This window comes from Mustelus asterias, chromosome 21, assembly GCF_964213995.1.
Source record: "Mustelus asterias chromosome 21, sMusAst1.hap1.1, whole genome shotgun sequence".
NCBI lineage: Eukaryota > Metazoa > Chordata > Chondrichthyes > Carcharhiniformes > Triakidae > Mustelus > Mustelus asterias.
In genome coordinates this window covers 56,823,149-56,849,664 of record NC_135821.1, presented here as the reverse complement: position 1 = coordinate 56,849,664, position 26,516 = coordinate 56,823,149, and the positions used below count along the sequence as shown (strand labels likewise).

Genomic DNA, 26,516 nt, shown 5'->3' with positions numbered 1-26,516 from the left:
ATGTAAATGGCCTTTGTACAATTCCCTTGGATTTGATCTCTACAGTCACAGGGTCCATTAGCATCTCTTTAGAGATAATGAGGTGTCGGCTCCTCTGAATGCCAGAACATTTATCTTGTTTGAGTCAAAGTCAGCCATGGCTTCAGTCACTTTAAAGCCTTTGTCCAGTTTTGACATCTGATTCATCCTTTGCCAATGGAATCTAGACAAGAATCTGTGATGGTGGGAATATAGAGGTTACCCAAAATTCACACCCCATAGATTTGTGAAGAACACCTCTGGTCCTGAAAAATTAATTTTACAAGTGTCATTTCCTCAGAAGAAAATTAACGTTGCAGATTTTAAAATAATGCAGAAGTTGTTTTTTTTTTGCCCTGTTTTTCTCATTTATATTTCTCTCTTAATCCCAGATGTATATATCACAATCTTTATTTGGCAGCCTGTGCAATGATTTAAATTTCATTTCCTGTTCTTTGAAATTCTTGTTTTATGGTCTGTATGTCTTTCTGAGGATGTTTCTATCTTGATAAAAGAGCTGCCTTGCTATGTGCATATGGAGGTTACGTCGGACTGGATAAAACACTCTACAAGCTATAAATTTCTGTAGAAAAGCTCAAAAAGACTCTCCGAGCGATGCAAGATGATTCCTTCATTGCTTACAGCAGAACCCAAGCCATAGTGATCTCTAAGTTTAGCAATTGTATTTGTAATTCATGTGCCAAAACTACCCGACACTGGATTTAATTTGCCGCAGTTAAGATGCCTTGTTTTTAGTTTTAGGCAACAAAAGTGGAGTGTATGAGAATAGGAAATCATTCAACCTCCTGCTGATGCATTCACGTTGCACACAATACTGTTGCATCCATGGTGGTTTATCCAATTAGTCATGTAACTTACTGTTTTTTTTCTGTCTGTAAAGCAAAGCTGCAATTCAGGACATGATTTAGACTTGCAGCTGGAGAGCAGTTTGGCACAGAGTACTTGGCTTTATTCATTAGCTTGGTCAGAATTGTTGTTTCTTAGATTGGATCCTGGTCTGCGATCAAGAAATGATGGCATTCAACATGAAGGAGTTTATGCAACAAAGGATTGTCCTTAACCATTCTTCATGTACGCTGACAATATGAACTGCTGCCACTTATGATTACCATATTGTAGTTAGGTTCAAACAAAGAGCTCAGATGGATGGCTATAGACTGATGGTGTTCTAACTTATATGGCACAGTTTGTTAAAGTGCTTATATATTGTACCACACAGTAGTGTGATGTGGTTTTGCTTTCTTTAATTGTTATAAATGCAAGCAGAGAAGAGCAGTGTTAAGGGCCGGAATTTTCACCACTGTAGGCAAGGACGGAGAATTTGGCGCTCAGCCAAATCTCCGTTCACTGCAGCGGGACCAGAGAATCCCATTAGCATGAACAGCTGGAAAATTCTGGCCAAGGTATTTGCCACAAGCAAGAAAATGAAATCAATTCACATTCTTCTTGGTAGACAGTCTAGAATCATTGCGGCTAAGATCAAGCATCTGATCAAGCCCAAGATGGGGTGCAATGCCTCATCTTGTCAGCTTGGATCTTGTTTGTCTCCCTTGAGTTGGATTCAATTGGATTTCGAGTTTGGTTTTTGGAGCAAGCAAGGAATGGATTTGAGTTTTCCCGGTCCATCCTGATCAATGGCTTTGTAACTTTAAGAACGGAGTAAATTTTTTCTTTAAAAAGCCATGTAAAAGCAAGTTTACCACGTTTCGGTCAGGATGTAATATTTAATGAGAGAAGAACAAAAGATGAAAATAGAAATACGTATGGAGACAGGAATAAAAAGAGCAATTGCGATAGGATGTTGGCATTAAAGAATCAGCATGTACTGCGCTAGGAATTCAAATACATCCTGCAGTTTAGGCATGAAATGTAAACATTTCCAGCAAAGTGTCAAATTCTGAGAAATTGCAGCATTCCTTTGGGCTCACTGGTATTTTTATTCCTGCTAAACTCATATCTATGTATAATAAAAAGAAAGTGAACCTGCAATCTTTAATCTCAATGAGAAACACTTGACTAAATCTGGTACCGGATACATGAATTCTTTGCAGTTGAAAAAGTCTAAGTGGGAATACTTTTAATTGGCAGAGTTTTAAGCAGTGAGGCGATATTTAATCAGTGTTGGAAGTGTGTGCAGGGATTTTAAAAGGTATGCTGTACATGGAGGGAGTTCAAAGGATGCATTTTGTATAGATGATTTCAGTGGCCAGACTAGCTTAGCTTTGACGTGCTATCCCCTTGCAGTTCCTGTCTAATCAATAAAGGGGATAGTTGAATCCTACCAGGCATGGTGAAGGACTCCAATATAGCTGCTACTTCTGGGGATAAATTGGACATACATCAAAGATAGAAGCATGTGTAACATTGGATCTTGGGCTTGATTGTGGGCTATCCAATGAGGTTTATTTATCCATATTACTAAATCTGTGAAATTTTCTACTGCATATTATGCATTTTTTTTTCTGAATATCAAAGAACAAAGAACAAAGAAAATTACAGCACAGGAACAGGCCCTTCGGCCCTCCAAACCTGCACCGACCATGCTGCCCGACTTAACTAAAACCCCCTACCATTCCGGGGACCATATCCCTCTATTCCCATCCTATTCATGTACTTGTCAAGACCCCCCTTAAAAGTCACGATTGTATCCGCTTCCACTACCTGCCCCTGCAATCCACTACTCTCTGTGTAAAATATCTGCCTTGTACATCTCCTTTAAACCTTGCCCCTCGCACCTTAAACCTATGCCCCCTAGTAATTGACTCTTCCACCCTGGGAAAAAGCTTCTGACTATCCACTCTGTCCATGCCTCTCATAATCTTGTAGACTTCTATCAGGTCTCCCCTCAACCTCCGTCGCTCCAGTGAGAACAAACCAAGTTTCTCCAACTTCTCCTCATAGCTAATACCCTCCATACCAGGCAATATCCTGGTAAATCTTTTCTGTACCCTCTCCAAAGCCTCCACATCCTTCTGGTAGTGTGGCGACCAGAATTGAACACTATATTCCAAGTGTGGCCTAACTAAGGTTCTATAAAGCTGCAACATGACTTGCCAATTTTTAAACTCAATACCCCGGCCGATGAAGGCAAGCATGCCATAAGCCTTCTTGACTACCTTCTCCACCTGCATTGCCACTTTCAGTGACCTGTGTACCTGTACACCCAGATCCCTTTGCCTATCAATATTCTTAAGGGTTCTGCCATTTACTGTATATTTCCTATCTGTATTAGACCTTTCAAAACGCATTACCTCACATTTGTCCGGATTAAACTCCATCTGCCATCTCTCCGCCCAAGTCTCCAACTGATCTATATCCTGCTGTATCCTCTGATGGTCCTCATCGCTATCCGCAAATCCACCAACCTTTGTGTCGTCCGCAAACTTACTATCAATCCAGTTACATTTTCCTCCAAATCATTTATATATATTACAAACAGCAAAGGTCCCGGCACTGATCCCTGAGGAACACCACTTGTCACTGCCCTCCATTCAGAAACACACCCTTCCACTGCTACCCTCTGTCTTCTTTGACCAATGTGGAGATGCTGGCGTTGGACTGGGGTGAACACAGTAAGAAGTCTCACAACACCAAGTTAAAGTCCAACAGGTTTATTTGGTAGCAAATACCATAAGCTTTCGGAGCGCTGCTCCTTCGTCAGATGGAGTGGAAATGTGCCACATTTCCACTCTATCTGACGAAGGAGCAGCGCTCCGAAAGCCGTATTTGCTACCAAATAAACCTGTTGGACTTTAACCTGGTGTTGTGAGACTTCTTACTGTGTTCTTTGACCGAGCCAGTTTTGTATCCACCTTGCCAGCTCACCTTTGATCCCATGCGACTTCACCTTCTGCACCAGTCTGCACCAGTCTGTACCAGTCTGCACCAGGCTGTACCAGTCTGCCATCTCTCGCCATCCAAATGACGAGGGCTATTCTCCCAGCCCACCCAGTGGAGGCCATTTAGCGGGCTCCCCGCTGGGCGCCATGGCCTCCGGGCGCCGTCAGCTCTTCATTAGAAATCGGTGCGGAGCTGTATAATTTAATTAAATTAGCATTTGCATCTATTTAGCGGGCCCAGGACTTAAATCTCTGGTCCCCTCCCCGTCGCACCCCCAACGCCAGGAGTGGGGATTACTTGCGGGGAGCTGGCGGCCTGACCCGTTGGAGTGAAGGGGGGTCACCGAGGCCCTCCAAGAAAGAGGTCAGGGCTGAGGGGGGTGCCCCTTGGGCATTGCCAGGTTAGCAGTGCCAGCCTGGCCCCTGACACTGCCCAAGGGGCAAAGTGGCAATGCCCAAGGGGGCACCTTGGCACTGCCCACCAGGATGGGGTCCCAGGTGGGGGAGGAGATCAATGGGGGTGAGGGGTCCCGCTGCCACTCTGCATAGGGAGTGGTTGCAGAGGGAGGGAGGCCATCGGGGTGTGGTGGTGGTGGTTAGTCAGCCTGCCAGGGTGGGGGGGGGGGGTCAGTAATTCAGCGATGCGGGGATCGCGGGCCTGGCCAGCGATCAGGAGGCCGGCACTGTGGGCCACTGCACATGTGCTGATCTCGGTGCTGACAGATCGGCACATGCCCAGTGGCCGGCTCAGCGCTATGCTGCCGGTTTCTCCAGCGAGAATAGGCCCCACCCACTGATTTTTATTGTGATGCCAGGAGTGTGGGAATCCTGCTGAAAAGACCCAGCAGGCTTTACTCCAGTTGTTACGCACATTCAACATTTAGAATTTTTTGGGAGAATCCCACCCGACGGTTTTTACATTTTGTTTTAATAAACTGCTCTGTGAAGAAGTAAATTTAGTAAGAGTTTTGATAACACCAGGTTAAAGTCCAACAGGTTTATTTGGTAGCAAATGCCATTAGCTTTCGGAGCACTGCTCCTTCATCAGATGGAGTGGAAATCTGCTCTCAAACAGGGCACAGAGACACAAAATCAAGTTACAGAATACTGATTAGAATGCGAATCCCTACAACCAACCAGGTCTTAAAGATACAGACAATGTGAGTGGAGGGAGCATTAAGCACAGGTTAAAGAGATGTGTATTGTCTCCAGACAGGACAGCCAGTGAGATTCTGCAAGTCCAGGAGGCAAGCTGTGGGGGTTACCGATAGTGTGACATGAACCCAAGATCCCGGTTTAGGCCGTCCTCATGTGTGCGGAATTTGGCTCTCAGTTTCTGCTCAGTGACTCTGCGCTGTCGTGTGTCGTGAAGGCCGTGGAGAACGCTTACCTGAAGATCCAAGGCTGAACGCCCGTGACTGCTGAAGTGCTCCCCCACAGGAAGAGAACAGTCTTGCCTGGTGATTGTTGAGCGGTGTTCATTCATCCGTTGTCGTAGCGTCTGCATGGTTTCCCCAATGTACCATGCCTCGGGACATCCTTTCCTGCAGCGTATCAGGTAGACAACGTTGGCCGAGTTGCAAGATTAGGTACCGTGTACCTGGTAGATGGTGTTCTCACGTGAGATGATGGCATCCGTGTCGATGATCGGCACGTCTTGCAGAGGTTGCTGTGGCAGGGTTGTGTGGTGTCGTGGTCACTGTTCTCCTGAAGGCTGGGTAGTTTGCTGCGGACAATGGTCTGTTTGAGGTTGTGTAGTTGTTTGAAGGCAAGAAGTCGGGGTGTGGGGATGGCCTTGGCAAGATGTTCATCTTCATCAATGACATGTTGAAGGTTCCGGAGGAGATGCCGTAGCTTCTCCGCTCCAGGGAAGTACTGGACGACGAAGGATACTTTCTCCACCGTGTCCCGTGTTTGTCTTCTGAGGAGGTCGGTGCGGTTTTTCGCTGTGGCGCATCGTAACTATCGATCGATGAGTCGAGCGCCATATCCTGTTCTTATGAGGGCATCTTTCAGCGTCTGGAGGTGTCTGTTGCGATCCTCCTCATCCGGGCAGATCCTGTGTATACGGAGGGCTTGTCCGTAGGGGATGGCTTCTTTAACGTGTTTAGGGTGGAAGCTGGAGAAGTGGAGCATCGTGAGGTTATCCGTGGGCTTGCGGTACAGTGAGGTGCTGAGGTGACCGTCCTTAATGGAGATGCGTGTGTCCAAGAATGCAACCGATTCCGGAAAGTAGTCCATGGTGAGTCTGATGGTGGGATGGAACTTGCTGATGTCATCATATAGTTATTTCAGTGACTGTTCACCATGACTCCAAAGGAAGAAAATGTCTTCGATGTATCTAGTGTATAGCATCGGTTGAAGGTCCTGTGCGGTGAAGAAGTCTTGTTCAAACCTATGCATGAAGATGTTGGCATATTGAGGTGCGAATTTGATCCCCATGGCTGTTCCGTGTGTCTGGATGAAGAAGTGGTTGTTGAAGGTGAAGATATTGTGGTCCAGGATGAAGCGGATGAGCTGTAAAATGTTCCTTTGTCTTGTCTGCTTGGCAGAGTTTCGCAGTTGGTCTGCGTCCTGAGCGCAAGTTGAGAATATGGATTCTATCTTGGTTTCCAGGCTGCGGCGTTTGCTGTAGAGCTGCTGTATGAGGTGGTTGAGGAGGGTGAGAGAGGTGCAACGGCAAAGTCTCTCAGCGTCGTCTGTGTTATAGGTTGACCTGAGTGGGCTCGTGATCTGTAGTCCTTTCGGTATCTTGTCTGCTTTCTTGCATGTTTGTAGAAATTTGATGTCGATATGCGCGCTCTACTTGGAGATCCTCTCCACTTCGAGCCAGCAGTTTGCGGTGTCGATAGTAGTCATGATGTGGAGATGCCGGCGTTGGACTGGGGTAAACACAGTAAGAGTTTTGACAACACCAGGTTAAAGTCCAACACGTTTATTTGGTAGCAAATGCCATTGGCTTTCGGAGCGCTGCTCCTTCGTCAGATGGAGTGGAAATCTGCTCTCAAACAGGGCACAGAGACACAAAATCAAGTTACAGAATACTGATTAGAATGCGAATCTCTACAGTCAACCAGGTCTTAAAGATACAGACAATGTGAGTGGAGAGAGCATTAAGCACAGGTTAAAGAGATGTGTATTGTCTCCAGACAGGACAGCCAGTGAGACTCTGCAAGTGCAGGAGGCAATCTGTGGGGGTTACTGATAGTGTGACATAAACCAAAGATCTCGGTTTAGGCCGTCCTCATGTGTGCAGAACTTGGCTATCAGTTTCTGTTCAGCGACTCTGCCCTGTCGTGTGTCGTGAAGGCCGTCTTGGAGAACGCTTACCCGAAGATCAGAGGCTGAATGCCCGTGACCGCTGAAGTGCTCCCCCACAGGAAGAGAACAGTCTTGCCTGGTGATTGTCGAGCGGTGTTCATTCATCCGTTGTCGTAGTTTCTGCATGGTTTCCCCAATGTACCATGCCTTGGGACATCCTTTCCTGCAGCGTATCAGGTAGACAACGTTGGCCGAGTTGCAAGAGTAGGTACCCTGTACCTGGTCGATGGTGTTCTCACGTGAGATGATGGCATCTGTGTCGATGATCCGGCATGTCTTGCAGAGGTTGCTGTGGCAGGGTTGTGTGGTGTCGTGATCACTGTTTTCCTGAAGGCTGGGTAGTTTGCTGCGGACAATGGTCTGTTTGAGGTTGTGCGGTTGTTTGAAGGCAAGTTTACCAGATTGCTCAAAAGTAAGAACAATCTCAGTTGGTTTTGTTCTGGTGTTGCTATTAGGAGCAGAATTCGCTACTCAGGCACTTTTAAAATGCGAAACACTGGAGTGGATTTGTACCAGAGCTGAAGCAAACTAGAAGTGATAACATTATGAGAGGTATGGACAGAGTGGATAGTCAGAAGCTTTTTCCCAGGGTGGAAGAGTCAATTACCAGGGGGTATAGGTTTAAGGTTTAAAGGAGATGTACGAGGCAGGTTTTTTACACAGAGGATGGTGGGTGCCTGGAACTCACTGCTGGGGGAGGTAGTGGAAGCAGATCTGATAGTGATTATTAAGAGGCGTCTTGACAGATGCATGAAAGGGGTAGGAATAGAGGGATATGGTCCCTGGAAGCGTAGGGAGTTTCAGTTCAGATGGGCAGCATGGTCGGTGCAGACTTGGAGGGCCGAAGGGCCTGTTCCTGTGCTGTAATTTTCTTTGTTCTTTGTTATCTCACACCATTTTCCTTGAGTGAGCTTCGTACCAAATGAGGGCCTGAATGGTTGTGCAAATATTTGCATTGATATGCACATGAAACTGCTTCGTATTGGTGCAAAACTGTGTACTTGGAACCAAAAATGAGACTGATGGTCAAAACGTGATATTTTATATAGCTATGTCTACATATTTACGATGCTTGGTTCGTACAGATATATGTCAACAAGCTCTGATACCACATTTCATGTTATACCCAAATGGTTCTGTTTGAATTTGGCTCATTCTTATGTCTGTCTGTCACAACTAATGGGACTTGTTATGATTTTTAGTCTAATCCATGCGGATCTGAGTGCAGTCTCTGCACTGGTCTCAATGGGAGCAGTTCTGGGAAACACCAGCCCTGTGCAGTTACTCATGATGACCATCCTGGAGGTGACATGTTTCACTGTTAACAAATGGCTCCTGAATTACTTGCTTGAGGTAAGCGAACAAGAGAGAAGGCAAATACTGTACTGGGGCGGTGGGTTTTGATGTAGAGATTAATCATGTCCAAGTGAAAAATTTAGAAGGGCAAAATCCATCTATTACAAATGCTCCCTAAAATAGTATGTCAGCTTTTTCCTATATGTGACATTGTCCTGGGACTATTTCTGCAGAGGTAAAAACAGGAAACAATGATTCACTTCCATATTCGTACTCACAACTTCATATATTACCCACAGACTAGCATTCTTTCCAGTTATCTTTCCTGGCTTTTCTGCTCATCATTTTAGATCCATTCTGATGTTTGGGTACCATCCAAAGATGTGTAGGTTAGGCGGAATGGCCATGCTAAATTGCCCCTTCATGCCCCAAGATGTGTAGATTGGGAAGATTAGCCATGGTAAATGTGTGGTGTTACGGGGATAGGGCGGGGGACTGGGCCTGTCTAAGATACTCTGTCAGAGAGTCGGTGCAGATTCGATGGGCTGAATGGCCTCCTTCTGCACTGTAGGGATTCTATGATTCTACGTTCTTCATCTAAGTGACCATGGAAGTTCAGGCGCAGAGCGCTGGCAGGTGGATTGACTCTGGGGGCTTCACAGATAAGCTCAAATCTGTCCTTACCTGAACTGTTTCAGTCAGAGGTACGTGGGTAATTGGAGAGGAATAGGAACCAGCACTGATTACTCACCATTTGATCGTGTCCCCTCTGGCTACCCAATAGAGTCGACTAATTCAGGGACTTTTCTTGTTGGAGTGGCCCAATACCACATCAGGTCATGTTTCTTGCCCACTGAGCAATCAGTGAAATTCTACAGCTGAGTGCTAACTGAGGAAATCATTTTGCAGCAAAACTTCTAGGTCTGGAAATATAGTTTGGGTCCATTTTCCGATGAAGTAGAGTCAGCAATGCACATGGTGCACACTAGAAGCTGGAGGCCTGAGGCACACCTAAAGTTGGGCCTCGGGTCTTACTTTAATTCCAGCAAACGGTCAATTAATGAGCGATGATAAAAAAGGGACCCATGAGGGTAGAGTCGGAGAAAGTATTTCCTCTCGTGGGGAATTCAGAACAAGGAGACCTGTCGGCACAAAATCAGGAAATACTTTTCATAAAATTATAGAATCCCTACAGTCCAGAAGAGGCCATTCGGCCCATTGAGTCTGCACTGACTCTCTTACAGAGTATCTGACCCAGGCCCTCTCCTCCATCCTATCCCTCTAACCCCTACACATTTATCATGGCCAATCCACCTAGCCTGCACATCTTTGGACACTAAGGGGCAATTTAGCATGGCTAATCCACCTAACTCATACATCTTTGGACTGTGGGAGGAAACTGGAGCACCCGGAAGAAACCCACGCAGACACGGGGAGAACATGCAAACTCCGCACAGTCACCCAAGGCTAGAATTGAACCCGGGTCTCTGGTGCTATGAGACAGGAATGCCAACCATTTTTTCCATACAAAGAGTAGCAGAAAGCTGGAATTCTCTCCCTCAAAAAAGCTGGAGAGGATGCATTTTCAGACCGAGATAAAAACTGTTTTGTTAGGCAGGCTATCAAGGGATATGAAGCAAGAGGAAGTAACTGGAGTTGTGGTACAGATCAGTCATAATTGAATTGAAAGGTTCAGGTGCTGAATGGCCTGTTCCTGTTCCCATATATTGTTTCAAACTGATGTGGCAAGTTGTCTGGCTACATCCCCAGGTGAGCCTTGGGGAAGGCTGCAAGCAGATCCAGTGTTGCTCAGTGAGCAATTTGGAGTGAGAAAAGTAATGTTCAAATATTAATTCACAATTTCACTGAAATGTAGCCAGATTTAAGCTCTTGTGTTGTTCCATTACAGATTAACTACAAAATTAGTGGCATGTACCTGCATCTTTTTGGAGCTGTTTTTGGACTGATGGTTTCACGAATTCTCCATCGCCCAGGACTGAAAAGCGGCCATGAGAAAGAAGGATCGTTCCCGATATCTGATCTCTATTCTATGATTGGTATACATTGTCTTTGCAATTCTCCGCTGCCCATAAGCTATTTCACGGTCAATCTTTTATCCCGGCCTAAGTGTCATAACACCGAGAAATCTGGAGCAATCCACGCCCGTCTGTCCGGTGCGGTCCAGGCCACAATCATCCAACACTTAGTCATTTTTTGGGAGAGTTCTGGGAGCGACGGGGCCTAAACACATCGATGAGCCCAGCTGCAAAGCGATCGAGCGCTGCTTTGAAAGAGCACCCTAATCTCACAGTGCACAGGGAGATCCCCTCCCTCCTCGCATGGACATCGGGACCCCCCCCACAACCGTTCGGCGACATGTTTCCCCCATCCACTCCCTGACATGGATTGCCGGGCATTGGGGTCAACCCAATGGGTCCTCGTTTATGACCCCCGACATGCCCCCCCTTCATGACCCCTGATATGCCACCCTTCGTGCTCCACCCCTGCATGACCTCCCCTCTGCTCGACCCCCCCTCCCCCCATAGCTCCCCCCTATATAGCCCCCCCATTAGAGCCCTGTTCCCCCCCCCCCCCCCCCCCCCCAGGGTTATAGCCCTGCTAAGGCCCTACCCCCTTAGGGTGCCAGATGCACATTGCCATGTGGGCACTGCCAAATGCCCAACCATGTCCTCCACCATCCAGGGGTTTCAATGGCCTCCTGGCCCCCCGACGTGGTCATCGCACCAGGTCTCTGCAAGTGGAGACCAGTAGTGATTCTCGCCAGTCTCGCATCACACCCAAGGGTCAGAAGGTCTCGGAAGCTGGGAAAATCCAACATTGAATGGGCTCTGCATATTTAAATGCTGCATTATGCTGATTGACTGTTTCTGGGCACGATCCAGTTTGCACCATTAGAAAGGGACCAGATCAATTGCAAACTGTTTGGCACCGGGCACAAAGCTGGTTTTTAGACTTGCACATTATTCTCTGGGATCGGCATGATCTGTGCCAGGCGCGGCAAGGTTGGCAAATCGCCCCCATTGTAAAATATCTTTTAAAAACTCGAGTATTATTATAAGTCAAAGAAACAGCCAAACAGATGGTTCAGTCATTGTTTTAGGAAATCCACAAAGACGTGTGTGACATTCCTTTTGTAATAATGTTTTGTTGAAGCAGAAAATGCTGGAAAATCTCAGCATGTCTGACAGCATCTGCGGAGAGAGAATAGAGCCAATGTTTGCAGTCTGGATGATCCTTCATCAGGGCTAAGAGCAAAGAAAATCAGAAGAGATTGATACTATGAGGATGTCTGTAATTGGACAAAGGAAGTGTAAATGATGACAAGGCTGAGAAGGTGCTAAACGTGTCCAATAAGTGATCAGAATGTGTGAACGGCAGAACAGAGGTACAGATTGTTAAGGGACTGCCTGAGGAATGTGGAAAATGGATGAATGAGATGAAAAGAAAAAAATGAAACAAAATAAATGGAAATGGGGTGAAGGTGGAGGATGAAGAGTCACCCAGACTCGAAACATTGGCTCTATTCTCTCTCCACAGCTGTTGTCAGACCTGCTGAGATTTTCTAACATTTTCTGTTTTTGTTTCAGATTCCAGCATCCACAGTGTTTTACTTTTATATTTTGTGAAAGGCTTTTTATAAGTAGCTAGAATTAAAATATGTATTTACCATTATTCTTTGCACTTTTCCCATACAACATGAGTGCTTAGATGTATTGCAGTTAAGTGCATTGACTAAAACTCTTCCTGTTGTCCACAGGCACTCTCTTTCTGTGGATGTTTTGGCCCAGTTTTAATGCAGCACTTCTTGATGTGAATAGGACGAAAGCTGTTATCAACACCTACTATGCCTTGGCTGCTTGCACTGTTGCGGTGTTTGCGATTTCCAGTCATATCCATACGAAAGGAAAAATAGACATGGTAATAGAATACTTTTCATCTTACTTCACTTAATTTTGTTTATCAGAATTCTCACAGTGACAGCTACCCTGCTTCCTCCATATAATTACTGCGCTACCGTTGCCAAGTTATTATTCTGGGTTGTAAATAACGATCTTGAGTGGGATTACAATGCCTCATTATTCACTCAAAGTGAAATATATATACCATTAAAACACTGCTTAAATAATAGATCTGTTTTAAACTTTTGTGATAAGTATGCAATTCATTCCGGTGTTAAACAGACTTGCGACTAAGGTGAACTGTATGATCCATGTATTTGTTGGAGCCAAGTATGTTATTACTGTGCCAAGATACTACACACTTGTATTGTTTATTCACAAAAGTTTAAGTGCTTAAGTTTGACCAAAGTAGGACATTCTTGTTCACTGGGAAACAAACTCGGTTTAATGTTTCATCTGAAAGGTTGTGCGCCCATCACTGCAGCACTCCTGTTTTTCAAACTATTTGTATACAGCACACAGGCATCCTATTTGATGCACAAAATTCAATGGGAATTGTTTTTCACACAATTCTTTGAAACAATGCACAAATAAAATGAACTGGAAACCACCTGAAAGGTAAAGATTGGTCAACACCTGGTTCCGAGGAAGGATCTCAACTAAAATATTAGCCTCCCTTATCTCTTCAGATTCTGTCTTTCTTTCAAGTCTCCACTGTTGGACTTTGCTCTTTTTGTAAACTGGATAACATTTCTAAACTTATTTAAAGAGTGGCAAATTTTCAAAAGAAAAGAAAATCAGTGGGTGGCATGGTGACACAGTGGTTAGCACTGCTGCCTCACAACTCCAGGGACTCAGGTTCGATTCCAGCCTTGGCGATTGTCTGTGTGGAGTCTGCACGTTCTTCCCCATGTCTGCGTGGATTTCTTCCGGGTGCTCCAGTTTCCTCCCACTGTCTGAAAGATGTGCAGGTTGGGCAGATTGGCCATGCTAAATTGCCCCATGGTGCCCCAAGATGTGTAGCTTGGATGGATTAGCCATGGGAAATGTGTGGGGTTATGGAGATAGGGTGGGGAAGAGGGCCCTGGTAAGTAAGTTACTCTGTCAGAGAGTCACTACAGACCAGATGGGCCAAATGGCCTCTTCTGCACTGTGGGGATTCTATGATGATTTTATTCCAAGATGAAATTTTATTTTGCATCAGTTTCAGTTGCTCCTGAACTGAGTTGGGGTCACGTGGCAAATTCTCAATGGATCACACTCATGTACTACAATTTTGCTTAGAAAGGATTTTTTACCTTCTCCACATTCTGAAATGAAATAGATTCCTGAAATGGGGTTGCAGGTTCCAATAATGATTAGTTGAGCCACACAGATTATGTATGGTCAGACCTTTAATTTTCACTCTATGAGTTACCATAGAATCCCTACAGTGCTGAAGGAGGCCATTCAGCCCATCGAGTCTGTACCGACCACAATGCCACCCGTGCCCAATTCCCGGAACCCCACACATTTACCCTGACACCAGGGTCAATTTAGCATGGCCAATCAACCTAACCTGTACATCCTTGGACTGTGGGAGGAAACTGGAGCACCCCGAGGAAACCCACACAGACACGGGGAGAAAGTGCAAACTCCACACAGACAGTGACCGAGACCTGAATTGAACCTGGGCCCCTGGCGCTGTGAGGCAGCAGTGCTAACCATTGTGCCATTGTGCTGCCCGTATTAATGGTCCTATACTTGGTTCCGGTGCCTCTGCATCAGGATTGAGGCAATTGATTGAAGTACATGCTGGTGACTGCTACCCGACATCACCACTGGAAGTCAGGATGTTGTACAAGGGCAAGATCCAGGATGGGCGGAATGCCTCCTGTGTTCAAACAGCTTGCTCACACTCATGTGTTGAAACTCATGCATAAATTTAGTTGAGGTATCAGAGAGCAGCTGGTGCCTTAGGAACTGTACTCCAGCAAGGAGTCAACGCCTTCTGTCAATGAAACAAAACAGAGGAAGAAAAATTAAAGTTCGCAACTGAAAGTGTCCACTCCAGTTTTGGGAGTGGAAATGGGATGTTCCAGAAGCAGAGCTGCTGGTAAGTGGGGCAGAACTTTCAATTATTATTCATTCCTGATAATGACGTGAGTCTTCAAATATAAAACAAAAACAGAAAAATGCTGGAAAATCTCAGCAGGTCTGACAGCATCTGTGGAGAGAGAATAGAGCCAACATTTTGAATCTAGATGACTTTAGTTAGAGCTCCTGATGAAGGGTCATCTAGACTCGAAACGTTGGCTCTATTCATTCCCCACAGATGCTGTCAGACCTGCTGAGATTTTCCAGCATTTTTCTGTCTTTGTTTCAGATTCCAGCATCCGCAGTATTTTGCATTTATTTTCAAATATAAAGAACTTATTCAGGGTAGCTGAAAACTTTTACCCAAGAGAGAGGCGAGGAGTGAAATATTGCATATAGTTGAGTAATGGTCGACCTCGTGGATAAGTCAACCCCTGATTTTTGGCCATAAAATCCAAATTCTTGGTACTTACCACCTTCTTGCCACTGAAGTCAAATATACTCTGCTGGAATCCCACTCATTGATAAAATCATTGACTAGCAGCATACCATTGAAGGTCCATGTGTCTGTGCATGTCAATACGCGCTGTCAAGGCTTACCGCCTCACTGGAGTGTGCTGTGTTCCCTCCAGTCTTGCCCTCTGGTGTCAAGAAGGAATGTCTGGAGACAATACACATCTCTTTAACCTGTGTTGAATGCTCCCTCCACCCACATTGTCTGTACCTTTAAGACCTGGCTGGCTGTAGGGATTCGCATTCTAATCAGTATTCTGTAACTTGATTTTGTGTCTTTGTGCACTGTTTGAGAGCACATTTCCACTCCATCTGACGAAGGAGCAGTGCTCCGAAAGCTTATGGTATTTGCTACCAAATAAATCTGTTGGACTTTAACCTGGTGTTGTGAGACTTCTTACTGTGTCAAGAAGGAACACAGCCCAGTTCAAACTTGAAAGTCATTGAGATTGCAGAGCAGACAAGTAACGGTGTGGCAGTAGCTAGTGAATTCAAGATAACCAAGAAGAATATTAGTGATTGGGGGAAGCTGTCTGCACAGCGTAGCAGATGCTTAAGAATAAACATGCAGACTGAAGAAAACCAAGCATGTGGCCACAGTTGGAAAATTAAGTTGCAAATATGTCAGTGAAAATCTGAAAGGACACTAGGGTGGCACTGTGGCACAGTGATTAGCACTGCTGCCTCACAGCACCAGGGACCCAGGTTCGATTCCCAGCTTAGGTCACTGTCTGTGTAGAGTCTGCAAGTTCTCCCCGTGTCTGTGTGGGTTTCCTCCGGGTGCTCCGGTTTCCTTCCACAGTCCAAAAGACGTGCTGGTTAGGTGCTGTGCTAAATTCACCCTCAGTGTACCCGAACAGGCGCCGGAGTGTGGCAACTAGGAGATGTTCACAGTAACTTCATTGTAGTATTAAGGTAGGCCTGCTTGTGACACTAATAAATAATCTTTAAACTTAGGCTTCATGTGGACATATCCGAAACTTCACTTTGAAAAACACAAGAAAATTAGGCAGTGCAGATTTCAAAGCCAACTCTGGATGGTGGACTAGGTTTATAAAGAGGGGCAATTTTATACTGCGACCAACATTTCACAGCGTTTCACAGATGAAAACTTGAAAAATAAACCCAGGGACTGGACAACAATTTGACCTGTGTGTATAAAATAATGGTTCAATAATTGGTGTTTTACACTAATATTTCAATTGTGTCCCTACAGTCACATATCCGCAGTGCTACGCTGGCAGGAGGAGTTGCTGTCGGGCTCTCTGCTCCTCTGATAAGATATGCTTATGTTGCAATGATAATCGGCTTAATTGCTGGTGTTATCTCTACTCTTGGGATGAAATACATGAAGGTAACACTGAAAAAAACACTAAAGCGAACCCATTTATTATATCTTTTTTCATTTCCCATTCCCATTCCCTGTGTGGAGTTTGCACATTCTCCTCGTGTCTGCGTGGGTTTCCTCCGGGTGCTCCGGTTTCCTCCCACAGTCCAAAGATGTGCGGGTTAGGTTGATTGGCCAGGTTAAAAAATTGCCCCTTAGAGTCCTGGGATGTGTAGGTTAGTTGGATTAGCGGGTAAAATATGTGGGGGTAGGGCCTGGGTGGGATTGTGGTCGGTGCAGACTCGATGGGCCGAATGGCCTCCTTCTGCACTGTAGGGTTTCTATGATTTCTATGATTCTTTTTCTTTGACGAGAGGGAAATATAACTGGAATGGTCTGAAGTATAAACACCAAGGGTAAAAATCAAACATGCTGGAGCAGTTGCAGACTTGCAGTAAGACCAGTGGTTTGCAGAAGTCAATGATCTACAGCAACAAGATGTTGTAAAATCCAGTCTGTGAATCCAATCATTTTTGCAGGGCCTGTATTGTTAGGATGGCAGGGGACGATCCCATCCTTGCTCACTCTGACAGGCCCACTGCCATCACACGCTCAAGCGTGCATTGATTGGCAGAAGGCAGGAACTCCGTTCTCGCTTGGGCAAAATTCCAATCTTGGAGAGCATCCGGCTAATCAGATTGGCTGGCAGTTCTCCAACCACTCCAGACACAGCGCTGCAGTGGCCGGAAGGGGCACTGCAACAACACACTTGGAACTAACTATGCGCAGGGAGCCAGAGTGAAAGTTGGGGTCCTGGGGAGGGGAGGGTAGAGGACGCCTGTGACGTTCTCGAGAGGGGGGGTGGGGTATTTGGGGTCTTGGGAGAGAGGCCTGGGATCGGGGAGGAGGGTGAAACAAAGTTCCGGAGGTCTCTGGGCCCTGAAGGGAGGGTGTGCCCCAGTCTTTAGGGGGCTTCTGATGGATGTAGGTTTGGTTATTTTTCTATTTTCCCCCTCTGATCTGTCATCTGTCCAAGTGAATCTTGAGTCTAACAACATTAGAAATATGAAAAGTTCTGGTCACTATATTTTATCAAGGATATATTGGCCTTAGAGGGAGTGGAGCGTAGATTTGCTAATTAATATCTGTACTCCCAGCTGTCAAGCTATGAGGAGGGATTAAACAAATGAAAGTTGTATTCCTCAGAATTTAGAAAGTTAAGGGTGAGTTGATCAAAGCTTTCAAAAAATATTAAGAAAACAAATGGCGTAGATTGGGAAAAACTGTTTTTGCTTTTTTGGTGAGTCCAATGCCATGGGGTCACGGTTTAAAAAATTATGCCCTGAGTTTTCTGAAGAGAAATTAGGAAACATTTCTCCAAGCAAAGGATGTGGAACTTTCCATGTGGCAACTGATGTTAGATCATAGAAACATAGAAGATAGGAGCAAGAGGAGGCCCTTTGGCCCTTCGAGCCTGCTCCGCCATGCATTACGATCATGGCTGATCGTCCAACTCAATAGCCTAATCCTGCTTTTTCCCCATAATCTTTGATCCTATTCGCTCCAAGTGCTATATCCAGCCACCTCTTGAGTACATTCAATGTTTTGGCATCAACTACTTCCCGTGGTAATGAATTCCACAGGCTCACCACTCTTTGGGCGAAGAAATGTCTCCTCACCTCCGTCCAAAATTTTCTACCCTGAATCCTCAGACTGTGCCCCTGGTTCTGGATTCCCCCACCATCGGGAATATCCTCCCTGCGTCTACCTGGTCTAGTCCCGTTAAAAGTCTTTATGAGATCTGCCCTCATTCGTCTGAACTCCAGATCAACCCAGATCCAGATCAATCATTAATTTTAAAACTCAAACTGATAGAATTTTGTTGGCCCAAAGTAATAAAGGATATGGAGCGATGGCAGGTATATGGAATTAAGTCGCAGATTAGCCGTGATCTCACTGGTGATGGAAGAGGCTGAAGGGGCTAAATGGCTTCCTACTCCTGTTCCTACTGCGTCAACATGGCTGACGTTCCATTCATTTGCTGCCCCACATTAATTCAGGAAAGTATCTCTGTAGACTGATGCAAACAATTTTCTGGGTTTGATAACAATTGCTTGTTTACACACAGATGGTTATCAGGGCAGTTTGTAGAAAGTCTGCTCAAGGAGTTCTTTAGCTAAGCAAGCCAACTGCCGTGAGCATATGCCAATGTCAGAATGCATTCATCCATGCAGACTGCAAGGTCCCAGGCCTGATCTCTGGTTTGTGCTGATAGTTGGCTTATCGTCACTGAGCTGCTACAAAAACTGCAGCCAAAGTTTCAACTTGCTGACCGATGTCCAGTGACTTGCATTGGTGAGCGCACAAGTGCGTAGAGTGGACATATGCTGTTCTTTGTTGCTCGCCCAAGGTTGAGCTACCCGCTGATACTCACTGGCTCGCATGTGAAGACTGGACAGTTGGTTCATATCACAGAGGGTTGCAGGCATATGTGAAACTCTGTACCAGCAAGAATCAACATGTTCAGGATATGAGGGGAGAAAACGTTTAAAAAGATACATATATATATATTTTAATGCTTCTGCTGTCAAAGATCCACTAATGCATTTGTCAGTTTTTATTTGTGGCTGTCTTTTTCAGAGTGCTCTAAATATTCCTCACTTGTTTGCTTATATGTATAGACAATATCTAACAATTTAATATCTTTTCTAGGGCAGATTGGAATCACATTTAAGCCTGCACGATACTTGTGGTGTTTTGTATACCCACGGGTTACCCGGAATCATAGGAGGCATAGTATACATGGTCCTACTTTCAGTGTCGCCTGGGGACAGGTATCTTTTCAAACTCTGCACTAAATTAAATGCCAAAGGCCTTTTGCTGTGCGATATAGGCATCCAAACATGTAACACGTTCACACAAAATGATTCTGTCCAACACTTACATCAAGGGTTAGTCATATAAATGGTGTGGAGATGCCAGCGTTGGATTGGGGTAAGCTCAGTAAGAAGTCTCACAATACTCAGGTTAAAGTCCAACAGGTTTATTTGGAATCATGAGCTTTTGGAGCGCTGCTCCTTCATCAGGTGACTCACCTGATGAAGGAGCAGCGCTCCAAAAGCTCGTGATTCCAAATAAACCTGTTGGACTTTAGCCTGGTGCTGTGAGACTTCTTACTTAGTCACGTAAATGCAGCAAGTATTTTTGAGCTCCTAATTCGCGGTGTAATTTTTGCATTCGTTATCATCTGCGTAGTTTTATAAGTGAAAGTTAACTTTCATTTTCAACAACTTCTGTTCTCTAGAAAAGGTGCAGAGGAGATTCACCAGGATGTTGCCTGTGCTGGAGTGTCTCAGCCATAAAAGAGAGACTGGTTAGGCCTTAGAACAGAGAAGGCTGAGGGGGAACCTGATTGAGGTATACAAAATTATGAGGGGCAGAGATAGGAAGAAACCTTTCCGCTTGGTAGAGGGGTCAATAACCAGGGGGGCACTAACTTAAGGTAAGAGGCAGGAGATATAGAAAACATTTTCACCCAGAGCGCAGTGGAAATCTGGAACTCACTGCCTGAAAGGTTGGTAAGAACCCTTACAATATTTAAGAAGCATTTAGATGAGCACTTGAAACACCGTAGCATACAAGGCTATGGACCAAGTGCTAGAAAATGACGGGTGCTGACAGTGGCCAGAACTCTACCGCCTTGCCTGCCACGGAATTAGCACGGGCCAGGGTCCAACAACGGAAATTTCCGTTGACCTCGGGCGGGAATTTCTGGTCTCCCCCGAGTGAGGCCGTAAAGTCCCACCCAATGAATCAAAGGGCCTCTTTTTGCATTGTAAAACTACGACTCCCTCATTTCATATTTTTTCCAAATTTATTTTTAGTCTTGTTTGCCCTTAAGTTGAGAAAAGCTTCCATTTCTTTTCCCAATTCCCTCCTTTTTCTGTAAAGTCATGTTGAAAAATTGAACGTTTCTGATTTTAGCATCTGCCCCAGAGTGCGTCAGAATCTCACTTTAAACAGAATGTGGCAAAGTTGCTTTCTGACTGATACAAGTAAGGATGTCAATCGCCGTGACAGCGTTTAAGGGTATTTTTAATGAGCTATTTCACTTTTTTTCATTAGTCTCCCTCTTCTCCGTAAGTGACCCCATTTCCCGTGTGCGCCTGAAACTTGTAGCTTTACAGGAAGGCAGGAGGACAACGTTAAATTGCCTCACTCTGTACGAGGTGCTCGGTGAGTTAAGAAGGTGCTAAGCCGGTGGGCAAACACCTACTCCTTCCAGGTACACAGACGCCTCTAGCGATGTGCAAGGCAACAGCCTCAGCTGAAGTATATCCACCTTTGCTAATCCGTACACATACGTGTGGATGAAAGGTGCGAGTTGATTTCCTTCACGGCCCTGAAATTCAGCTTTGCTGCTGTGAAAAATCAAGAAGAATGACATGAGGTTCCTCCCCTGAGCTTTGGGTTAAGATACATTGTTGTGGCAGAGTGCAAGGAACTTCACTATGTATACATCCCCAAGCATCAGTACCCAGTGTCGCCATAGAATTTCTCCTCCACATTGATCTAGTAAGACGTAGGGAGGGATTTTCTGTCCGCGCTCGCTCCAAAACTGGAAAATCGCGCCCGAGGTCAGTGGACCTTTGCATGGTCTGTCTCCTGCCCGCTATGATTCCTGTGACAGGCAGGACGGGAAAATTCCACCCATTGTATTTGAGTCAGTGCCGATGATTCTCCCATTCCTATTGGTGGAAGCCAGTATTTCTTCCATTCCCAAACCAATGCTACTAATTTGCCTTTTTTATTGTTTCGTCTTTGATTTGGTTATTCAGTTACAAATTAATGGTTGAAGTAACTCCTCAGAGGCCGGTGTCCCATTACCAGATTCCCTTTATTTACAAACTCAGTTCCATTCCAAGAGTGTTTCAGGTACAAAGTCAGAATCCGGAGTGTCAGTAGCCCTGACACTCCTCAGGTGAGAGACTCCCTGATTGGGCAGGCAATCATTGACTCAATCAGGGAGCTCATACTCCAAGAGGCCAACCTCATGGGCCTCGCTGAAGTCATTACCACGGCTCAGCCATTGCCAATTAGGCATAGCCCAATGCAGCACCCAACAGGTTTTCTCTAAAAAAAGAGGGAGTGTAGTGGCTGTGGGGAGAATCTCCATCAGTACTATGGGCTGAAGTGGGGGGCAGTAAATGGAGGATTCCATTTCTAAATTTAGCTGCAATAGTCTTGGAAGGCAGTAATCCTCGTTGCAAGCACCACACAAACGTTGGTTATAACCATCACAGAGTGGGTAGTTGACTAAAAGAAGGCCACAGGAAGCTGGTTGACCATAAATTGATCGGTTGGCAAGGTGGTTCCAGTTCTGCTGGTGATCACTGTAGTCTCTGCATTAGCACTTGGTCAGCTGCTGATTGCTATATCATCCCCTTCTCATTGGGGACCATAAATCTAAAGTTCAAGAGTTGTTAAATCTGTAAGTATCTGCTGTTACACCATTCATAGCACATAAGCATATTTAGCTCACTTTGCAGTGTGCTACAGTATCATAAGAACATAAGAAATAGGAGCAGGAGTCGGCCATCTAGCCCCTCGAGCCTGCCCCGCCATTCAATAAGATCATGGCTGATCTGAAGTGGATCAGTTCCACTTACCCGCCTGATCCCTATAACCCCTAATTCCCTTACCGATCAGGAATCCATCTATCCATGATTTAAACATATTCAACGAGGTAGCCTCCACCACTTCAGTGGGCAGAGAATTCCAGAGATTCACCACCCTCTGAGAGAAGAAGTTCCTCCTCAACTCTGTCCTAAACTGACCCCCCTTTATTTTGAGGCTGTGCCCTCTAGTTCTAGTTTCCTTTCTAAGTGGAAAGAATCTCTCCACCTCTACCCTATCCAGCCCCTTCATTATCTTAGAGGTCTCTATAAGATCCCCCCTCAGCCTTCTAAATTCCAACGAGTACAAACCCAATCTGCTCAGTCTCTCCTCATAATCAACACCCCCTCATCTCTGGTATCAACCTGGTGAACCTTCTCTGCACTCCCTCCAAGATACCTACATATCTTTGCTAAGTTGCCTGAATTGGAGAGCTATTTTTGCCGTGCCAGCATTGTCACGATGGGTCAAATAGCCTCCTTGATGCTGTAAGATCACATGAGCCAGGTCCATCCTGCAGAAATTGTGGCAGGGATTGGCTTTGACGTGTTGTAGGACTCTAGGGATGCTAGTTAATACAGACACTCACACCAAAGGTGAGGAATTATCCTATTCCCCCACACTCATCATTTCAAGAAGCACACAAGATTCTGTATTTTACCAAGAAGCAGCCACTATTTTGCAGTCAGGATTTTCCTGCGATCTGCGACTTTGCAATGTAATTTTACAAGTCCACCCTATAGCACAAATTGGGAAGACAGAGGCGTGCGCCACTCACCATTTTCTCTGCATTGGTTTTAATATTGTGCACCCGAATGGTTTGTATCCGCGGCCGGCGGGTTCGATTCCCCGCTGTCGCTGCAGACTTGTAAAAAGTGCACCTGTAGTTTCCTTCCTTCTTGGCACGATTTTAAGCTTTGTGGATTTTTTTTTGTTTTCAGGAAGCATGCTGACTACTGGCAAACAGCTATGTTTATCACCATGGCGATGAGCATCCTAACAGGATTAATCACAGGTGAGAGACAGCTGTCATTTCTGTGGTGATGATATGAAATCTGTGTGCAGGAGAATGAATGTCTTAACTAACTCTGATTGATGTCAGGCACTTAAAAATCAAGTCTTCTCCCACCTAATGATATTCTAGGTACTTTACACCAGTTGCCAAGCTACATGATGAGCAGATTTGTCACTGCCAAAACTAAATTAGCATCTTAGAATGCTTCAAATGCAGCTCTTTGCCTTTTGACGCAACAACAACTTGCATTTACATAGCACCTTTTGAGATAATAAAATCTCCTGAGGTTCTTCGCAGGAACTATCTATGCTGATGACATGCAACAATTGCAAGTGGAGCCTTCGGCAGATAGTCTGGGAATGGGTCATCAGACTTTGAGCATCAGTCTGCATACCAAACTGAACGTCAACAGAGCAATAGGCCCACCCAATTGTTTTACTGACGAGAGACTTGGCCTGTGTACCAGCCTCATTCCAAGAAGCCCAACCACCTTCACCTGAGCTGCCTTCAGAAACTTCTGAAGATCAGATGTCAGCACAAAATACCATCCATTGAGGTGTTCAGCTGAGCTGGCATGCCAAGTGTCCACACCATATCGAGACAGTCACAACAGAGTTGGGCTGGTCCTGTAGCCAGAATGCCTGACACTCGCTTACCAAAGCGAATCTTCTATGGAGAGTTTGTGTCAGGGTGTGCTCTCATGACAATCAAAGGAAGGCCAAAGACATTCTGAAGGCTTCCTATTAGGAGCTTTAATATCGACTCCGGATCCTTGGAGAAGTTCATCCAGGATCACTGCACATGGCTCAACCAAATAAAAAATGATGCAGCCTCCTTTGAAAGCAAGCACATAACAAAGGCAGGGAGAAAGTACAAGGAGCCAGAATCCCAAGCCAGCAACTCATCCAGAGCTCAACTGTCTGTTGTATCCTGTCTTATTTGCAGCAGAATGTTCCAGGCGCAAATCGGCCTTAGCAATCGCTTATATACATGCTGCAACCCGACCTAACAGCACAGATGGTGAACATGGTCATCTTCACCTTGAAGTCGGAACAAGAACAAAGTTTGATGTTGTATCTCATGAGGAGATACTAGAGTCAATGACCAAAAGTTTGGTCAAAGAGACAGATATTAGGGAATGTTTTAATTGGGGAAAAGTTGGGGAAAACCTTAGGCAGAGAACTCCTGAGCTTAGGGCCTAGGCAGCTGAAAGCATAGCAACCAATGGCCAACCAGGAGTGCATTGGAACGGTCAAGTCTAGAGGCCGCAAATGGTGTGGAGTTTCAAAGGGCTTTCAGCCACAGATCAGTTGAGGTGGGCCAATGTTACTGAGGTGGAAGTAGGTGGTTTAGTGATGGTGGGGAGATGTAGTTTTGGAAGCTCAACTCGGGGTCAAATGTGACACCAGGTTGCGAAGAGTCTTGTTCAGCCACAGACAGTTACCAGGAAGAGGGATGGAATTTTTATTAAGGGCAAATGGCTTCTGTCTCCCCAGTGGTTGGTTGGAGGTTCAACATTAGATGCTGGGCAAGCAGTTTGACAATTCAGAGAGTGCAGTGAGGTAGCGGGGTGGGGGGGGGGGGGGGGGGGTGATTTAGAACTGAGTGTTGTTAGCGTACATGTGGAAACTGTTGCTGTATTTTCAGATGATGTCATTGAGGGGCAGCATGTGGATGAGAAATAGGAGGGAGCCAAGGATGCATTCTTGGAGGACACCAGAAGTAAGTGCAAGGAAGCAGGAAAAGACGCCTTTGTAGAGGATTTGTTTGGCTGTGACTGGAAAGATAAGAATGGAATCAGGCGAGTGCACTGCCAACCAACTAGCAATGGAGGAGAGACTTTGGAGGAGGATGGTTAAGCAAGTCAAAGGCTGCATACAGTTCATGTAGGAGGCAGAGAGAGTTGATAGGCAAGTAAAGGAGTCACATTAAATTCAGTTATATATTTTGCTGGTCCATATTAAGGAGAATAACATCAGTCTTGTGAATGCTAGTGGTGTCCACACAGACAGTGGCGACATCTTTGAAGAGGATGTTAGGATCGCAACATCCATCCAGGTGAGGGAGAATTTATCATTGATGGTGGAACTCTGGGAATTGGTTTAGTCCTGTGGCAGGAATGAAACCCATTGCCCTGGGGGTGCGCTGACGTCTGTGATGGTGGTTTGCCCAGGCTAGGGTAGAGAAAAGGATCAGGGTAGCCAATGAGATTAAACTGAGGTTTTGACCAAAAGAGAAAATGCTGGAAAATCTCAGCAGGTCTGGCAGCATCTGCAAGGAGAGGAAAGAGCAGACGTTTCGAGTCCAGATGACTCTTTGTCAAAGCCTTTGAGCTTTGACAGAGGGTCATCTGGACTCGAAACGTCAGCTCTTTCCTCTCCTTGCAGATGCTGCCAGACCTGCTGAGATTTTCCAGCATTTTCTCTTTTGGTTTCAGATTCCAGCATCCGCAGTAATTTGCTTTTAAACCGAAGCTTTACCTGATGCAATTTTTCGATGTCATCTCAGGCCTTTTGGCTAAGATGAAGTGTCAGATCAAGCCCGGGAGAGGGAGCAATGCCTCATCCTGTCAGCTTGGATCTTGTTTGATCAAAATGGGATGTAATGTCTTGCCTTGTCTGCTTGAATCTGGTTTGTCCCTCATGTGGGAATCATGATTGGACTTATTTTGAATTTGTTTAAAATATTGAAAGGTGCCAATAAAAAAAAGTTTGCCTTGACTTGGGGATAATCAAGAGTGGAGGCAAGCTGGCTACAATTGCTGTGGAGTTTGGCAGACACAGTAAGAGTTTTAACAACACCAGGTTAAAGTCCAACAGGTTTATTTGGTAGCAAATGCCATTAGCTTTCGGATCGCTGCTCCTTCGTCAGATGGAGTGGATATCTGCTCTCAAACAGGGCACAGAGACACAAAATCAAGTTACAGAATACTGATTAGAATGCGAATCTCTACGACCAACCAGGTCTTAAAGATACAGACAATGTGAGTGGAGGGAGCAGTAAGCACAGGTTAAAGAGATGTGTATTGTCTCCAGGCAGGACAGCCAGTGAGATTCTGCAAGTCCAGGAGGCGAGCTGTGGGGGTTACTGATAGTGTGACATAAACCCAACATCCCGGTTTAGGCCATCCTCATGTGTGCGGAACTTGGCTATCAGTTTCTGCTCAACGACTCTGCGCTGTCATGTGTCGTGAAGGCCGCCTTGGAGAACGCTTACCCGAAGATCAGAGGCTGAATGCCCGTGACCGCTGAAGTGCTCCCCCACAGGAAGAGAACAGTCTTGCCTGGTGATTGTCGAGCGGTGTTCATTCATCCGTTGTTGTAGCGTCTGCATGGTTTCCCCAATGTACCATGCCTTGGGACATCCTTTCCTGCAGCGTATCAGGTAGACAACGTTGGCCGAGTTGCAAGAGTAGGTACCGTGTACCTGGTAGATGGTGTTCTCATGTGAGATGATGGCATCCGTGTCGATGATCCGGCATGTCTTGCAGAGGT

The 26,516-nt window shown here is 45.5% G+C and overlaps 1 protein-coding gene across 1 annotated transcript in view; it reads left to right on the top strand.

Moving 5' to 3' along the window:
* The window catches only part of rhd (Rh blood group, D antigen), a 48,318-nt gene that overhangs the window by 6,355 nt on the left and 15,447 nt on the right, over positions 1 to 26,516 (top strand). Inside the window, exons 3-8 of the mRNA XM_078237936.1 lie at positions 8,402 to 8,552; positions 10,405 to 10,552; positions 12,274 to 12,434; positions 16,221 to 16,358; positions 19,044 to 19,165; positions 22,949 to 23,022. Of these exons, the coding sequence (XP_078094062.1) occupies positions 8,402 to 8,552; positions 10,405 to 10,552; positions 12,274 to 12,434; positions 16,221 to 16,358; positions 19,044 to 19,165; positions 22,949 to 23,022 (794 nt within the window). The remainder of the gene's footprint in view (positions 1 to 8,401; positions 8,553 to 10,404; positions 10,553 to 12,273; positions 12,435 to 16,220; positions 16,359 to 19,043; positions 19,166 to 22,948; positions 23,023 to 26,516) is intronic.